General features: G+C 48.8%; 5 protein-coding genes and 1 non-coding gene across 6 annotated transcripts; 3 read left to right on the forward strand and 3 right to left on the reverse strand.

Annotated features, from left to right (window-relative positions):
- Positions 1 to 429: 429 nt before the first annotated feature.
- Positions 430 to 7220, forward strand: F5J12DRAFT_774276 (ABC protein; the record flags this gene model as incomplete). Its single annotated transcript, XM_051742292.1, has 34 exons — positions 430 to 584; positions 647 to 698; positions 758 to 1180; positions 1236 to 1415; positions 1484 to 1624; positions 1673 to 1709; positions 1833 to 1885; positions 1942 to 2086; positions 2138 to 2188; positions 2241 to 2307; positions 2372 to 2489; positions 2546 to 2947; positions 3004 to 3117; positions 3169 to 3282; positions 3342 to 3453; positions 3509 to 3925; positions 3986 to 4109; positions 4161 to 4241; positions 4301 to 4403; positions 4458 to 4539; positions 4693 to 4758; positions 4816 to 4899; positions 4949 to 5157; positions 5214 to 5286; positions 5341 to 5393; positions 5450 to 5474; positions 5534 to 5735; positions 5794 to 5874; positions 5930 to 5993; positions 6048 to 6063; positions 6117 to 6366; positions 6419 to 6504; positions 6573 to 6634; positions 6699 to 7220. 34 exons carry the CDS (start codon positions 430 to 432, stop codon positions 6831 to 6833), a joined length of 4377 nt encoding a protein of 1458 aa, XP_051595213.1. The 3' UTR covers positions 6834 to 7220.
- Positions 6613 to 7604, forward strand: F5J12DRAFT_915744 (uncharacterized protein; the record flags this gene model as incomplete). The annotated part of the gene is made up of 2 exons (XM_051749163.1): positions 6613 to 7220; positions 7330 to 7604. The coding sequence occupies exons 1-2, from the start codon at positions 7055 to 7057 to the stop codon at positions 7602 to 7604; spliced, it is 441 nt and encodes a 146-aa protein (XP_051595214.1). The 5' UTR covers positions 6613 to 7054.
- A 16-nt stretch (positions 7605 to 7620) lies between these two features.
- Positions 7621 to 8452, reverse strand: F5J12DRAFT_863249 (ubiquitin-like modifier 1). Its single transcript, XM_051746957.1, has 2 exons — positions 8112 to 8452; positions 7621 to 8038 (listed from the first exon to the last, which is right to left on the reverse strand). Exons 1-2 carry the CDS (start codon positions 8429 to 8431, stop codon positions 7921 to 7923), a joined length of 438 nt encoding a protein of 145 aa, XP_051595215.1. The 5' UTR covers positions 8432 to 8452; the 3' UTR covers positions 7621 to 7920.
- A 91-nt stretch (positions 8453 to 8543) lies between these two features.
- F5J12DRAFT_t194 lies at positions 8544 to 8627 on the forward strand. The gene has a single exon. It is a non-coding gene; the product is annotated as a tRNA-Ala (tRNA).
- Positions 8628 to 8800: 173 nt separating this feature from the next.
- On the reverse strand, positions 8801 to 10259 carry F5J12DRAFT_922827 (NADP-dependent mannitol dehydrogenase MtDH; the record flags this gene model as incomplete). Its single annotated transcript, XM_051749328.1, has 10 exons — positions 10121 to 10259; positions 9951 to 10044; positions 9814 to 9883; positions 9664 to 9756; positions 9485 to 9597; positions 9327 to 9426; positions 9166 to 9268; positions 9028 to 9110; positions 8880 to 8962; positions 8801 to 8819 (listed from the first exon to the last, which is right to left on the reverse strand). Exons 1-10 carry the CDS (start codon positions 10149 to 10151, stop codon positions 8801 to 8803), a joined length of 789 nt encoding a protein of 262 aa, XP_051595216.1. The 5' UTR covers positions 10152 to 10259.
- A 51-nt stretch (positions 10260 to 10310) lies between these two features.
- Positions 10311 to 13728, reverse strand: F5J12DRAFT_863255 (uncharacterized protein). The gene is made up of 8 exons (XM_051746958.1): positions 12199 to 13728; positions 11992 to 12146; positions 11896 to 11944; positions 11749 to 11840; positions 11519 to 11690; positions 11220 to 11409; positions 10472 to 11136; positions 10311 to 10366 (listed from the first exon to the last, which is right to left on the reverse strand). Exons 1-7 carry the CDS (start codon positions 13458 to 13460, stop codon positions 10696 to 10698), a joined length of 2361 nt encoding a protein of 786 aa, XP_051595217.1. The 5' UTR covers positions 13461 to 13728; the 3' UTR covers positions 10311 to 10366; positions 10472 to 10695.
- Between the last annotated feature and the right edge of the window lie 3608 nt (positions 13729 to 17336).

Raw genomic sequence — 17336 nt, forward strand, 5'->3', positions numbered from 1 at the left:
CTTGGAATCTGGAAACATTTATCCTGCTCAAGGGAAGTCATCAGGAGCCTTCCAGTCCCTTCGAAGCAGTCGGAGAGCCGTCAAATTTTCAAGTTGACATCGTCGCTGATAGGTCCAGGGAAGCTGCCATTTGTTCCGATCCACTGGGGCTTTGCAGTAGCCTTCCAAGGAGGCCATGCCAGCACGTTCACTTCACCACGTCATCTAACAATTCCCAGCAAATTCAATTCTCCGGTTACTCTTGCAAGGTGGCAACAGCTTCTGCTAGGCTTAAGAGCTTTATGCGCGTTTGCTGATGATGCGGATGACGTGTCTTTCCAGCACATTTCTGACTCCGGGCCTTGGATTCCATGGCAGCATTGTGCACCTGGCCCGGGCCCACCTCCCAGATGCACACAGTTCCCACTGCGACAGCTTGGTCGACTGACAATGCCGGATTCACCGTGCATTCCTTCCCAAACAGCTACACTGGAGAACGAGGAAGGGCTCCCCACTGATACAAGTGTCGTTGCACAATCCTTGGGTCCCCAGCTAGATACTGGTAACCAGTACGTTAAATATCGTCAGAAATTCTGGCAGTTATGGTAAGACTTCCCACTCGTACACCTCCGACAAGCAAACATATTTAATTGGCTTGCTCATGCAGGTTACCGAGGGACCCACCTCCACCGCCACCTTTTTTCTTCGAGGATGCTCAAGTGGGTGAAACAACTGCGGGCGACAGCTATCCATACCTGACATAGGCATTATACCCTAGCTAACGCCGCTTGCTAATGCTTCCATCTGCTCTCGGCTCACCTACTCGTGGATGACAGAACTGATGGTCCTTGGCTACCAGCGCACCCTCCTGGCATCAGATTTATACGAGCTAGATTTCTCGAGGCAGGCTGGGCCCCTCGCAGAGAAGCTCGAAGCTGCATGGAAAATGCGCGTCAAGGCGGCAGCCGATTGGAATGCTGAGTTAGACCGGGGCGAAATACGCCCTTCAGTCGTGAAACGGGTGCTATGGGCTTTCCGTGCGATTCCATTGCAAAGTGGGCCTCAAAAACATACTTATTCTGAGCGTTATGCTGAACTGGAACAATCCTGGAGGGAGGTAGGAGGGAAGAAAGCTCCGAGTCTTGCATGGGCTCTTAATGATGTATTTGGATGGTATTTTTGGCCTAGCGGAGTTTTCAAGGTGCGCCGGCGAGGATACGTTTGTTCCTGGACGATAAACGAGCATATGCGAATAGGTGGTCGGAGATGTAGCTCGGTTGTTGGGACCTCTTGTTCTCAAAGCCATTATATCATTCGCTGAGCAGCGTTCAACCGCTCGCTCGGCTGGTGAACCGCTCCCTAACGTCGGTCGCGGTATCGGCATGGCGATAGGTTTATGGGTCTTGACGATTGTGACTAGCGTGTGCACCAATCAGGTAAAACATTATGCATCTATTACGTTAGCTTTTGAAGTGACCATTCATTGCTCATTGCGTACGCCCAGTTCTTTTGGCACTCCATGGAAACGGGTATCCTTGCGCGTGCTGCTCTTATTGCATGCATCTATAAGCGTGGTGTTAAGCTGACCGGAAAGGAGCGCGTAAAGCTTACGAATGCTGCCTTGATCAACCATATTTCTACAGACGTAAGTGACTGTTGCTTTGGAAAGTTACAGGGTACAGATCTCTCGTAGGTGAGCAGAGTGGATGCATGCGCCCAGTGGTTTGTGAGTTCTCTGCCATTCTTCCTTGGAGAAAGTGTATGTACAGATGTTTTCATATTCAACTAGCATTCAGGTAAGCCTACATGAAAAGTGCTTTATTCCCTACTTTGACACCTTTTAATATTCGCAGCTTGGACGGCACCGATTCAAGTGACTATCTGTTTGATCATACTCTTAGTGGAAGTATGGCGTACTATTCGTGCGTTCATGCGTTGATTCCCTGACAAGCTTGGTGTTAGTTAGGGCCGTCTGCTCTGGCGGGTTTCTCTTTGTTTGTTCTTATCATTCCCTTGCAACAGTGGTTGATGAGGCTACAACGCCGGATTCGCCTCCGGTCCATGGTGTGGACGGAACGTAGGACCAAGGTGTTATTGGAGGTTTTGGGTTCGTGTCGCCTTCATACCGTAGTAATGTGGTTGCTTATTGGAGATTCAGGGGCGATGCGCGTTATAAAGTACTTTTCCTATGAAGTGCCCTATCTACACAGTGAGTACATAGGTTTTTTTATGTGCAGTCCTACCATAACACTCTATCGCAGAGTTGTTTTCTCTGCGTAAAAAGGAGTTGAACGAGATCTGTAGAATCCAAATCCTGACAAGTGCGAGGTACGTGCGGAGAATCCTTTCCATCGGCGTAGGCTATATGTACTTTTTTTTTTGCATAATTCAGTTTTGCTTTGGGGACATCCTTACCGGTTCTCGGAACGACGCTAGCTTTCGTCACGTACACGCTCACGTCGCGCAACTTCAACACGGCAATCATCTTTTCCAGTTTAAGTTTGTTCCAGGTAAACCAGATTTTATGTCATGACATATTTCGTGCTCACAAATTCATTGTCCTCAGCTTCTTCGCCAACCAATGATGTACATGCCACGTGCCCTTGCTGCAATCCCAGATGCTGCCTCTGCTCTCGAGCGTCTATCAGATATTTTCCACGCAGAGCTTATTGCAGACGAGCCGCTGGTGATCCATAAGTCTCAAAAAGAAGCGGTCCTTGTCCGTAATGCGACATTTGAATGGGAGTCATCTGAGAAGAATGACCGGAGTGTTCCAGATATCGCGTCCGGGGAAAGGAGGGATGGGGCGCGTGGCGGAAGTGGTTGTCACAGAAGTCGCCGGGGGAAGGCTGGCGAGGGGAAGGACAAGCTACGTAAAGATGTGCCTGTGTTCAAGGTGCAGGGTGTCAACTTGGCTATTCCCCGTGGTTGTTTGACCGCAATTGTGGGCCCCGTTGGCAGTGGGAAGGTATGCCATCTTTCATAACTCCTATTGTAGTTGCTAAGTGAATTTGTTCTGTGTAGTCAAGTCTTTTGCAGGGCATCATAGGTGAGGTGCGAAAAGTGTGTGGTGATGTCTCGGTCGGTGGTAGGGTGGCATATTGCTCTCAGACAGCTTGGATCCAGAATGCCACGCTAGTATGTGCTTCTCCATGCCTCCATTGAATTACTTAACAAAAGGGGATTCAGAGGGAAAACGTGTTGTTTGGGCAACCATTCAATGAAGAGAGATACTGGCATGTGATTGAGTTGTCGTGTCTCCTCCCTGATCTAGCATTACTGCCAGATGGCGACTTGACAGAGGTAACTTGAATATCTTTACTTTGCGGCTTCTTATTTGGCCGGCTCACAGATCTTCACAGATCGGGGAAAGAGGGATCAATTTGAGTGGTGGCCAAAAGCAACGTGTCAATATTGCGAGGGCGTTGTACTTTAAATCTGAAATCGTCATTTTCGATGACCCACTTTCTGCTGGTTCGTTTTCGTTCCTCGTGGTGACTGAAAGCACTTACGGCTCCCCTGTCCATAGTTGACGCTCACGTCGGCAAGTCTCTTTTTGAAGATGCTATCCTCTGCTCGCTTCGCGGTCGTGGAGTGACAGTTCTTCTTGTTACACATGCTCTCCACTTCCTTCCTCAGGTCGATTACATATACACAATGAAGGATGGCGTGATCGTTGAGAGAGGGACGTTCGATGAGCTGCTGGAACGGAACGGAGAATTCGCAAGGTTGGCCCAAGAATATGGTGGTCACACCGAGCGTGTGGGTGAGGCCGTTGAGGAAGACGATGTTAGTGACAATCTTGCATTGCAAAATAAGGACGTGACAATCGAGGATGTGAAGCTTAAGTCCACCAAAACACGTGAACGAGTGGAGGGGAAGGGAAAGGTTGAAGGCCGGCTAATAGTCAAGGAACGGCGTAACACGGGATCCGTATCCCTCAAAGGTGCGTTGAGGTATTGCTTGGAATTGTGTCCGGGCACTCACCTACCCCACCGTCGTTTAGTACATTGGGCATACCTGGTTGCTGGGCGTGGTGCTATTATGCTACCGCTCATTATAATGCTCATGATCGTGATGCAGGTAAGTCAGATCATGGGTTCGTACACCCTCGTTTGGTGGGAATCAAAGTGAGTTAGAACTAGCTGTTCGTTGGGTTGCAGCATTCATGTTTCGATCAGTACCTGGAACCGTCCCAACTCGTTTTATCAAATCCTATATGGATGCTTCGGTATCGGACAAGCTTTGTTCACTTTCTTCGTGTGCGTTTTTGGTATGATTTACCCATGGTCGTCATTACATGATACAATCACTTGTACAGCGGTGCGAGTGTCGACCTTATGAGCTATTTTGTCTCCCAGAACCTACATTACCAGTCTATGAGAACGGTATTCCATGCCCCTGTCTCATTTTTCGATACCACCGTAAGTGCCTTGACTCCGGCAGTGCACACGGATTACTTTAATGATGTTTCACAGCCAGTGGGCAGAATCCTGGGCGTATTCGGAAAAGATGTGGACAGTGAGTGGTTCCTTGTTCTTGCGAAAACAATGTTTTTTAGTGGAATGCAGTGATGGATAACCAGCTAGCTGGTGAGCTAATAAAACATGACGGTGCTGTTTATGTAGACCTAACTTGCGTTTCCAGCTTTCGATCAGGTCGTGTAAGACAAAATGCCCTCTTCGTCTCGCCTTACCGCTAATTTTGCAATAGTCATCCTTACAATGTCTTTAGTTCTGGGGTCTGTAGTGGTCGTTTCCATTCTGGAACCATATTATCGTAAGCCCGACGCACTCATTCCGCCACTTTTACTGAGCCAGATGTCGTGTTTGATAGTTGCCGCTGTGGTGATTCTCTATCTAGGCTACAGCTACTTGGTTGGGTTTTATCGTGCTAGCGCTCGAGAAGTCAAGCGACTAGGTATTCTAAATTTTATATGCTGAATAAACTACTCAGAAACACTTTCCAGATTCGATGCTCCGCTCCCTGCTGTATGGCCACTTCTCGGAAACATTCACAGGCCTTTCTACCATACGCGGTTACGGAGAGATGAAAAGATTCGTCAAGGCTAATAGATATTACATCGATCTAGAGAATAGGAGCTTATACCCAGTCATCGCGAACCAGAGATGGCTTGCTGTCAGGCTTGAATTCATGAGCGCCACGCTTACGTTCCTCGTGAGTGGTACCCGCTCGCCCCATAATCATTTCCATCTTCATGGGTATATACGTAGGTTGCGTTGCTTGCGGTCACGGATGTGTCTGGTATTAACGCGGCACAGATCGGCCTGACGTTGACTTATACCAGTGAGTGTACTTTCCAAGAATTCTGTCGATCAGGCATTCGTCATTTCCTTGTAGTGATATTGTCGCAAATGCTTTCCTTTGTGACGAGGCAGACGGCGGACGTCGAGGTAAGGATGTCTTGTGTTTGTCGTGCGCGTCCGTGGCCTTGACGGGTACTTTGAAGAACAACATGAATTCGGTCGAGAGGAGTGAGATTCTGTTACTTATTTCCAGTGACTGCTCCTTTCAGTGCTGACCTGGTGGAAAGTTTTACAATACACCAGGGAAGAAACCGTTCCCCAAGAGGCTCCCCACGAGAAACCTGAAGTTAAGCCCCCAGCTGACTGGCCTCACGAAGGCGCCATAGAATATAAGGATGTACAGATGAGTTATAGACCAGGACTGCCAAACGCCCTTCACGGGATCTCGCTTTCTATTCAAGGAGGCGAGAAGATCGGTATCGTCGGAAGGTACGATGCCAGTTCGTGGGAGGATCAGTCGTAGAACGGGACTAACAGATCAGCATAGGACGGGCGCAGGGAAATCTTCTTTGATGCTGGTGTTGTACAGAATTGTGGAGTTATCGGGTGGATCTATCATTTTGGACGGGTAAGAAAAAGTTATTTGCTTGGGCCCAATTCGGGTATGTCGACGTACCTTGTAGCATCGATATATCGACTTTGGGATTGAAGGATCTTCGTACCAAGATATCTATCATACCTCAGGACGTGCGTCATCGGCTGCATGCAACGATGATAATAACCTAATAACCAGACATCTAGCACCTTCTTTTCAGTGGTATGTACCTAGTGCAATGCGCGTGGTTGGCATCTCCTAACCCACACACTCAGGTACGATTAGGTCGAACTTGGATCCTTTCAACCAATACGACGATGCCAAGTTATGGGACGCGCTATACAGGTCGTGTCTTGTCGACCGGCCGTCCCTCAAAGCAGAAGAAGAGACGCGCGCGAACCGATATACCTTAGAAACCGTGATCGAGAGCGAAGGTGCCAACTTGAGCGTCGGTGAGCGATCGCTGCTCAGCCTTGCACGTGCACTCGTGAAGGATTGCAAGGTCGTTGTCCTTGACGAGGCTACGTGAGTTTCAAATGCCTCTCTCCTTTTCGCGTCATGAGTAATTTGCTCGTAGTGCATCTGTTGACTTGGAGACCAACAACAAGATCCAGCGTACCATCGCGACAGAGTTCCGAGATCGTACATTGCTTTGCATTGCGCGTGCGTATCTCCGTCGATGTGCTGTCAGTGCATGTCGGGTAGACTTACTTGTACTGCGCATTTCGCAGACCGTTTGCGTACGATCATTTCTTACGACCGCGTTCTTGTTATGGACGCCGGTATGGTCGCTGTGAGTTTATCTACCTATCACTGTTTCGCGTTTCCGTACCTTAACGATCTTTTTTTCGTGACAGGAATTTGATATACCTTATAATCTGTACCAGAAAGAGGGAGGTTTATTCAGGGGGATGTGTGAGGGGAGTAATATCACGTTGAAGGATATCGAGGCGAGTCGATATGGGATGATGGCAGATGAGTACTCCCAGTGAAAAGTTGAGCTATCATAGTTCTGGCGTGTCCGAGAGTCTCTTCGATAAGGAGTAAGTCGAGTCGGTCGGTATCCCTCGCGCGATTGTACGAAGCTATGTTCTGCCCTCGTAACACGCCTACTCCTCTCTGAACCGCCCACCTCGTTGGTTGCCTTTGGCGCTGGGAAACAGGTTGAGGCCCAGGTGAATCTTCATATCCGTGCATTTCCGACCATTAAGCGATGTACGATCGTCAATCGTACAAAGAATACGCGTTTGGGAAACCTGCTTTCCGTGCTGCGTCAATCGCGCCGTCTGTCGTCTTTGAAGGACTTGTGTTAGACGATAAGACCAACGTCCAAAGCGTCGTAGGCCATGCGAACGTAACTTGCACAGCAATAACGTCCGGTCAGTTGCTTTTTCCCTCTGTGTGTATCAACTGGAACACATCTAAATCTCATTGGAAGCTTCGAACGGAACATGGTTGAAGCAGACCCTGATCTCATAAGACGAGTAGGGACGATCGTCGTTGATTCAATTAGTTCATGTGCAATCGAGGCCAGAGAAATCATCGCTGCGGGTCTCGGAGCCGAAGACATGATCGAGGTTGGGAGGTTGGCAGAAGAAAGAGAGATTACAATGAAGAAGCGAGACGCGTACACGAAGCTTGGAGACGTGTCGGTGTTCAAGTCGGTAGGCGTCGGGGCACAGGACGTTGTTATTGCGAGGTATGTGGTGTCCAAGGCAGAGGAATTGGGATTTGGGAAGATTGTGGAAGATTTCCATGTGTGAAGGTAATCGAGACTCACTTTTCTTTGACCCATTTAGCTTTCGGGAAGAAGATTATCCAAAGATGTAACCTTGGTATTACCAGAATGATATTCGACGCTGGGATCGACTGCCTGATAGCGACAAACTCGAATCGCTGAAGCCATCCTTCAATCTGGCGTCGCGAGCGCGGCAGTGTTGATTATATGTGTGCACAAGATGATGGTTGAACCAAAAGATGCGGTCAGGTCGCCACCCCTGTCGTCATCGCCGATTCAGACGAGTCAGCCACGACGGCGGTTGGCTCACATTGGCCCCGGCGAGCCTCCCATTGGAACCTTCATCCACCATGAAGCGTAGATATGAACACAATTTCATCTCCGTCTGATATCTCATACGTTCCTTCCCCTTCGAGCTCCCAATCAGTGTCATTTATAAGCACGAGGACTCCCGGGCGTCTGGATTCCACAAACACGGGTTCGTTATGTCGGGTGCAAGACTGGTTATAACAGGAAACAGGGACGAACTTACACAGTATCGCCATCCATGAAGAGTTCCGGCCGCTCTGTGAGGAGCTGACTTCGAAGGTAGTGCATCAAGTACTGGACATCCAGAGGTTTCGCCTTCGTCTCCCCAAGTCCTTTAATTGGATCTTGGTTTGGGCCATTTGCGGGTAGAGGAGGGTCATCAGATTTTGCGGGTTGTGGTGTTTCAGAATTTGGGGGTGATGAAGGTGCGATCGTGTTATCGGCAGGTACGAACGAGGGAAGGGATATCGAGTGAACACGTTTGTTCCCAAATAGCAGCTCTAGTCCGCCCCCGAACTCGACCTTTACAGTTATCGTAGACATGTTGTAACTCGGAGGAGATCGAGCGGGAGTACTATGCACATCATGGAGTCCGATTAGGCGACCACTATTTGCTCTTCATTACAAGAGATTCACTGTGAGAGCAATCCATCAGGGGCATATGGTGTAGCTGGTTATCACATCCGCTTAGCATGGCGCTGATTGCGGGGGGTCTCCGGTTCGAGTCCGGATTTGTCCACACTTTTTGCTTCTTCCTTACTCTGATTTTACTGTAAGCATGGCAAAGACGAGTGCATTCTGGTTCAAAATCCGTTCGCTACTGTACACGATTTCAATCATACACTCATTTATCTTTTGAAATCCTTTCAAGCTTCTTTCACAGGCGTTGTTCTCGGCAGGCCTTGCACCCATTTACCAAATAAGCTGACCTCTACACGGATGCACACAGGAATCAGTTCCAGTCGGCTACGAAATCAAGAAATACACTTACCCATCGAGGACGACATCAGAGCCCGTCATGTAGCTAGCGAGATCAGAAAGAAGGAAGATGGCTTGGCTGCTGATTTCCCGTGGCTAATCATTGCACGATCAACTATGTAAACTAATCTCGCAAATAGGGGTAGCACGCGAACACTCACCTCGGCGAAGCGCCTCAAGGGAACGTTTTCCTCTTGATGCTTGATGATGTTCTTGTCCATGTGACGGGTCTGGTCAGTGTCGACTGTCGTGCAAAATTCGTTAGCCTGCAAAGGTATGACGAAAGTAAGGTGAGGTACCGTAGCCTGGAGAAATACAGTTGACGCGGACCCTAGGAGCCCATTCGGCAGCGAGACCCTTGGTAAGGTTGACGACTGCAGCCTTGGACGAATTATAGAAAGCCTAGCAACCAAATCATGTTAGGGTGGTCAAGTAAGGAGGGACAACGTCGACAACTGACCTGAGTAAGGGGTTTGTTAGTCGCAGCCTGATTGATAATCTGTGCGCTCATAGAGCCGGTGATGACGATGGAGCCACTCCGGTGGGACTCTTGCCAAATCCTACGTATTTTTTCTGCTAAGGAAAAAAAAACCGACGGCGAGGGAATAGAGAACTCACTTGGCAGCTGCACGGCAAGAGTTGAAGACTCCGAGTACGTTAGTACCGAATACAACACGGAAATCTTCCTCGGTGAGCTCCATTGCAGGCTTCACGACAGACCGACCAGCATTCTGCAAATGGAAGGGTGCAGGAGAACGAGTCAATCGTAGGGTAGGTTTAGAGTAAGGATCACGTACCGCCATAAGACCCGACAGGTTTCCCATCTCTTGGTCGATTTGGTGGAAAGTCTTGTTGGTAGCCTCTACATCAGAGACATCGCACTGGTACGCCTGTGTACGTTTCAATGTAGTGGTTCCCGAATGTCCTTCGATCGCGTGAGTACGAACCTTGACTTTGACATTCTTATATTTCTTCTGAATTTCCTCGACGGCCTTGTCGGCATCTTCACGGCGTTGCCTACACAAGAAGTAGATCAGTGTGTTAGCATACCGACGACGCGGAGGTTACGAGAACTACGGGGTACCTGAAAATCAAGGCGACATTGGCACCTGCGTGGGCAGCAGCACAACTATAAGCTAAGCCAATGCCACGAGTACCGCCTGTGATGATGACAGTGCCTACACACAAGCATACAGGAATTTAGTATTCTCGACTCATTGACGATGTGTAGCATTTAACAGAAATAACATTCACCGTTGAGCTTAATGGGGAGTCCGCTAGACATTGCGAGGATAGGATGGTGAAGAGAGATATGAAGTTCTGCTGGTCTGAGGTGCTGTCAGGGGAGGCAAAAACGCTTGCGCTGACGAGCTTCATCTCCCCCCATCCACCACCAACTTTTATACTGTCTCGTGAAGTCATTTCTCCGCTAATAAGCATGGCGTGACGTCCACCGCTGGGCACACTGATATATTTTTTTCCTCATTAGGAATGAAACCGCTGCGGTGTAACGCCCAAGTGGGGACATGTGAGCGTAAGATATGACATAACTGAAATCCAGCCCCTCCTGCCTTGGATTCTGTATGGAAATGAAACAAAACTCACAACGGCATTCCATCGGGATCATATAATTCAAGTCTTTAGCACAGGCTCACTGGGTTGTTTGTCCACGGGATAATACAGATTCATTCCGCATTGTAGAAGACCTGGGTATAGCACAAACTGCCAGAGCAGAACGAGTGTAGCGGTCGAACCCCTAACTTTCTTTCGCACCACAACAACACATAGTCTTACCCAGAAACCCCAGAAAAACCGAACAAGGTCACCACTTACCCCCGCACCACGCCCACAGTAACCTCCACCCCACTGATTTCGCTCCTGCGGTTATTCGTCCCCAAAGATCCAGACCCTATATATCCAAATGCCCCATAGACACGTGAGGACGCCCATTGTGTAAGAGCTAGCACTTCCGAATCCGGTAAGTCCTTGCGTACGACCGGTGAAATTGTTACGATTAATGTAGGAGACAGGTCCGAGTCATCTGAGCGAATATGGGGGTCGTGATCGCAATTGTGGAGATCGTGGTGAGGAACAAGTTGGATATGACCATTGTGACCGTGGCTACGATCGTGATCGTGGTGTGCATGGTTGTTTGTGATTGTATGCCGGCGTGGACGAATAGAACATTCGACGGAACGCGGTTGGCCTGCTGGAATGACTTGCCATACGTGCGGTGCTGGGAGGTGTACTACGTGTTCGTGACGTTCGATCTATGTAAAGAACAGTAATAGACAGGTGAGACAGATCGCTGTTGGCACATGACAACTAAGAATGTGTCTCTAAATCCACTTACCTCTCTAACGGCCCTCCAAAATGCCTCCATTTTACCAGGTCCCCTTATCCCTCTTGACGTCGCCGAAACCATCGAAGGCGCAGTCTGCAACAATACACCACCGAGAACTACACAAGCCGCATATGCAACATGGATCATTACAACCACCTGCAAGCTAGCGAGGCCGAGATCGAACGGCGCATAATGGGCCCTGAAGCAAGATACGAAACAAGTTAGTTCGAGTTTCCAGACCCACAACGAAGGAAATAAAGGATATTTAACGAGCAACAGAATCCTGAGACGAAGGAAAGTTAACGCACACATCTAATACGAGCTCGGCAACTAGAATGGCCATGCAAAACAAGATAGGAGGCAGCGCATACGGATTCCGAACGAGTCGCTTTATGGGAGATGTCGATTCCTTCCGAGGAGAGGCAACGTGATGGTGGCGCTGGAAAAACTCGAGGGGCGAGGGTATGTGTATATTTGTGACTACAATATATTGATTGAGTTGATGGGCGAACGTTTGCCAGGCACGGTGAGTACGTACTATCAACGAGAACGTCGTGTTGGCCAAATACGGTGGTCGTCCCGGCGAGTGCTAATAAGGCAAGAAGCACAAGGAAGACGGGGAATCGAAGGCTGCACGTGAACTGTGAGGAAAGCAAACGGGTACATATCAATGTATTCCACCTACCCAAGGTTTTCCGGTCTCTCGTCACCCCAGTGGTGATGGTGCCCATCTCCTGGCTTCCTGTGAACATGGTTTATTTTGTGAGTGAGACACACGTACCACTATTTGGGCCACTACTGCCGTGGCCATGCGCGTGCGCACTGCTGCCAGCAGCCAACAAAAGATGCTCGACAGCCTCCTTCGCGACATAGACACCCGCAAACATGAGATACACGCACTGAGCAAACAACAGCGTTGTTTCGCTGCGTGCCGGACTTCGATGGGTATTAAAACCAGAACCATCCACAGGCAGAATAAATAACTCACCCATACATACCACTTCCGACCGCACTTGCATGGTATGCGATAAGTGGAGGACCCGCAACGCCAACCGCATCGAAAACTACCCAGTATCCAAGTCCGGTACACGCCAACGACCCGATACTCTGTCCGTGAGCCCACAAAAATGCCCCGAGCAGGAACTGTACAACTGCCGTTGCTGCTGCTGCCCCTCCGGAACGTGATACTCCTCTATTGGATGATGCAGGTAGACTCGAAGAGGAAGGCGAATCAGACAAGGAAGAAGTCGCACCGGGGGATTTGGACTGGGAGCGGGGAATAAGTTCCGGAGCAGATAGGTTCGACGCCGTTGCAAAGAGGGATGCGTTGGATATTGGGGTCCAAGGAGAGATGGGCGTTGGCGTTGGAGTTGTGTGCAGATCTTCTAGTTTATTCGGAACAGCAGGTACGTGTTTTTGTCCCGTTCCAGGCTCGAGGAATGAAAAGAAGCTGTGAGATAGGGAATGTTGGTGATGGTGGCCTCTGCGACTCTTCATCGCCATTCTAAATCCACCCATAGTACTGTCTTGAGTCGAGTCTGACTTGGGTACGCCCCCGAACGAGAATGAGGTGTCCAGTTCACCCCTACTGCGACCTGGCGCGAGGGTGTTTTCTGAGTGAGCGGTTGGGATAATGAGCGGTTCTGGTGGAGGTGCGGGAGCTTCTTCGTCTTCGGGTCTGTCGTCCTCGGAGATCGTAGCGTGGGGACGCGGGAAGAATATTGAGAGGTTGCGTGAGTGAAGACGGGAATGTCTCCTAGTGTGTCCTGGTGGAAGTGCTCGTGTATCAGGCATATTGGTATCGGTATCCATAACATTGAGTTCTGGTAGAGTATTGGACGTTGGGAATGGGAAGAGAGGGACATGGGCGGGCGTGAAGGAAGATTGAAGTGGTGAGGGCAAGGGAGAAACGAAGGGGCCGGATGAGATAGACCGTGTGCGCGAGTGTGCACGAGTATGCGCTGCGGCGAAGGACACGCTGAAAGGAGAAGTAGGAGGGGAATTTAGGCTCACGCTTGGAGGACGGCGTGCAGGAATGCCTGTTCCCAGAGGTTGAGGTGGCGGCTTTGACCGACCCGGGATTCCCGGACCCAGGGGCAAGTTCGCTTTGGGAGAGGAACGTGCGCGACTTCTCGATGGAGTCGGGGGTGTCACTGCAATGTTGGAGTTTGAGGTGACATCAACATCCAGGTTCACCACGTCGTCCGAGTCGTCTTCCTTGCTCGACTTACGCCGGTGAATCGAAGACATAGTTTATGCAAGTAATGCTGGCTTCCCTAGTCAACAGTACAGCAATCGTGAAACACTACGCGGGCATGGATTGCAAAGACGGATGAACTCACGCGGCTAGAATTAGTGGAGCCGATGACGACACCGAACACCTACCGACGGGCCCCGGACACTTGGAAGTGCCTTCTGATGTGACCGTACTGCCCTCAGGACAGGACGTGCGAGGAAAGCTGAATCCGTCCCAGAAGACACGCACGAGAACTGAACCGAACTCGACCAGGCGCACAAGTCGCAAGAACCGTATTTGCACAGCCACCATTCATTTCTTACCACACATACTTAGAGCTAGTTCGGAAACCTCGGGCAAGTCACAATTAGTTCCTTCAATGCTTGTACATGTTTTTCCACTGGGGCAGTTCACGTAGTGAGTTTGAATTGAGTTTGAAACATTTCCTCCTGTATGCAAGATGGATGATGTCGATATTGGTGGTGATCATGAGGAGATTCACTGCCAATGCTTGCTGTGCCATATTGCTCTTGTCATCAATATCATCCTCTGCATGATCAGTTGTACTGAAGCACAATCTATGCCAATCTGAAGGATTCTGGAGCCTTACCACATGTCAGCACTAACTGGTGAGGAATGGCTTATTGAGCTCCTTGCAGGTCATCCAGAACAAATCTGATGTGAACTTGGTGTTCACACTGATGTCTTTGCATGACTTGTGGAGGAGCTTTGCCAGATCAGTCATGGCAACTCTTGATTCATTTTGCTTGAAGAACAACTAGCTATGTTCCTCTATATGAGTGTGATGGGTCTGACTATCAGGCATGTTGGTGAACATTTTCAATGGTCAAATGAGACCATATCTTGGTATGTCATCACCCTTAGTTTTCCAATACTTTTCTAACCTCCTTGATCAGGTACTTTCACAAGATACTCTTCATCCTATTGTCATCACCCTTCTATTCCATGTATGTCAAGATTCCTGGTGCTGATGATATTCAGCCAAAGATTAGGGGAGATAAAGGATTTTGGCCATATTTCAAGGATGTGATTGGTGCATTGGATGGGAGCCATATCCATGCTGCTCTGGCATTGGAGGACCAGGCAGTGTACTGAAACTGCAAAGGCTCCATATCACAGGGCTGCTTGTTTGCTTGTGATTTCCAGCTGATGTTTACATACTCATTGACTGGTTGGGAGGGTTCAGCTACTGATGCATGTATGAAAGGGCTTGACATCCCAACAGGAAAGTTTCTGCTTGCAGATGCTGGATTCCCCCTGTGCCCAGAAATTCTAGTCCCATACTGGGTGACTTGCTACCACCTCACAGAGTGGTGCTGAGCACATTTAAGGTAATTTTCTTTGAATTATCCATCTTATCATCCTGCTGAACTGACAAGACCCAGGAACAAAGAAGAATTGTTCAACCTCTGGCACTCATCTGCATGCAACATCATCAAGTGAATATTTGGTGTCCTCAAGCATTGTTTTCACATCTTACTACTAAGCCCTGAGTACAACATTGACATCCAAGGCCAAATCCCCTCAGCACTCTGTGCACTGCACAACTTCATCTGTACTCATGATGCTGAAGAAGGTCTGATTCCAGGGCAGGATGTCCATGTAGATGAGCAAGGTGTGGGAGGGCCTGGGGGATTGGCAGATGAGGGCGGAGCTGATGAAGATAATCCCAATGTAGGTCAGCTCGAAGTGGCATGCACTTTCTGTGACCAGATCACTCAACATATGTGGGATGATTATCAGGAAATCATTTGATTGCAGGATCTCAGGCAATTGCCCTCAGGTAGCAATGACTATAGCTCTGATGACTCCACTAACACTGGTAGTGGTATGAGCGATATATCAATGTTGTAGATGCATGGTTCATTTGTTCCCATTCCATGCAATATACATACACTTTCAGATCTCTCATGTGTGATGAAGAAAAAAAAGATAGATTGCAATAAAGAAAAAAAAAGATTGTGATACAATGATAGCAGGTATGGAGGTACATCAGTAAATCACTTTTGCTGGCCAGAGCTGTCCAGCACTGGACAGATTCCCTAGGACTGCCAGCACACAAAGTGGTTTACTGATGTACAGCAAACATCAATCTACCTATAGTATTTTTTACTGTGTACCAGTCTGAGAACTACCAACCCCAAGTTTCATCCAATACTCCAGTTCAGCAAGTGCCAAATGATCTTCCTTCTTTGCTGTCCTCAAGTATACATCAGCGAAGCTGAGATTCTGCATGATCAACAATTGGATGAACACTTTGATGGGACTGGGGAAATCTTGGTCTTGATTATCCAGTAAATGAATCGCTTGTGCCCTCATTGTTGATGCTTTATCAATGGCAGATGTCATCGATGTGTTGATTGATGAAGTGAGGAAGTTGATTGAGCCTTGTAGGCCTACTGCAATAGGGTTTGATATCACAAGTGAAGGCAGAGGTGGAGGATTGTGAGAACAATGGGAATGGGAGCTTTTTGTGTAGTCCAAAGCAGCAGAGAGGTTGGTGTGTTCATTGGAGGCAGGAGCAGTAGCAGAAATGTCACTTGCATTGGCATATGGGAAAACAGACATGGTAGTCAAAACCTTGTCATCACCAAGCATGTCTGTGTGAGACCACTTCCCACTAGACAGCAGAGCACTGGATGGAGGGATAGAAATGTTGGATGGGTTGATGGTAGACAGCAGATCATCAAAAAATGGGAAATGGTTGTTGTCCGACCCAGGCAGGACTAGGGGAAGTGCTGGCACAGAATCAGCAGGCACTGAAGTGGATATGGGTTCGATGGGTGCAGGAGTGGAGGAGGGTGCAGATTTGGAAGGTACTGAAGTGGAAGTGGTTAGTTGAATGGTGTCACACACCAAAGGTGTTTGGTGAGGTGGACATGGATGTAGCTGATGAATGGAGGTGAAGACCATAGCCCTCATGCGAAGAAGGACAGCCAGCAATGTCAGCAGTCATCCCTCACACAAGAACAAGTTGTCAATGCCAAGGAAAAAGGAGGAGGCAGGTTAAGTGCCAATAAAATTCTTAAGTGCCCATGTACAGCATTCCGGTTTTCGATGTATCTCCACCAGTTCTGCAGACACCGAAACCATTCCCACACTCACTTGTAGTGCTCAGCCATGCAATCCTACCTTCCAAGATTGGAAAGGATTTGTGCACTCCACACATTTCTACAGCACTCCCTCCAAAAGATGCTCATTTCACTAATTCTTCTGATATGGCTGCCTCCACATCGGTCATTTCGCTTGTCCCCTTTGCTAGGGACCATGGCTACATATATCTACCAGGAGTTCCTACCAGCTTCCATCCTGAAGTGTCCTGGTACATCCCACCCTCATCTGCCCCCTCTTGGCCCATCCAGCTTGGACAGCATGTTCTTTTTGTCAGTATGACCTCCAGGAGGATGTTCTTTGGTCGCCTCAGGTCTGTCATTCACTTGGAAAGGTTTTATGTGGTCGTTTCAGTCTCTCTGGTCCAAGGAGCATATGGGTCCTTCCTCCCTGCCCCCTGCAACATCTTCATACCAGTCTTGTCTGTCATTCTTCCAAAATTGCGACAGCTACAGTATAATCTACTGTTCTCCACTCTCCCTGATCACATCCATGACGAGTATGATGCACATCTTGCCTCCTTGTTGCAAGATACAGCAGAAGATGCTCCCCCTTCATCCTCTCTTCCAACAGAGCCTCGTTCATGAGGTTTTTATTTGCTTCACTGAGAGGATGATTTGGGGGGGAAAGTTGCGATCCCCTATGCTCCTGTCACCCCACAGACCCCCAAAGCTTGACCCCTGTTGACATCTGACTCACCCTGTCTGCTTTTGGATGTACTATATCAGCATCAGGTCAGTGCTGCCTCTCTGTCATCC

This window comes from Pisolithus orientalis (genome assembly GCF_024613125.1).
Source record: "Pisolithus orientalis strain OTSU chromosome Unknown F5J12scaffold_59, whole genome shotgun sequence".
NCBI classification, from domain to species: Eukaryota; Fungi; Basidiomycota; class Agaricomycetes; order Boletales; family Pisolithaceae; genus Pisolithus; species Pisolithus orientalis.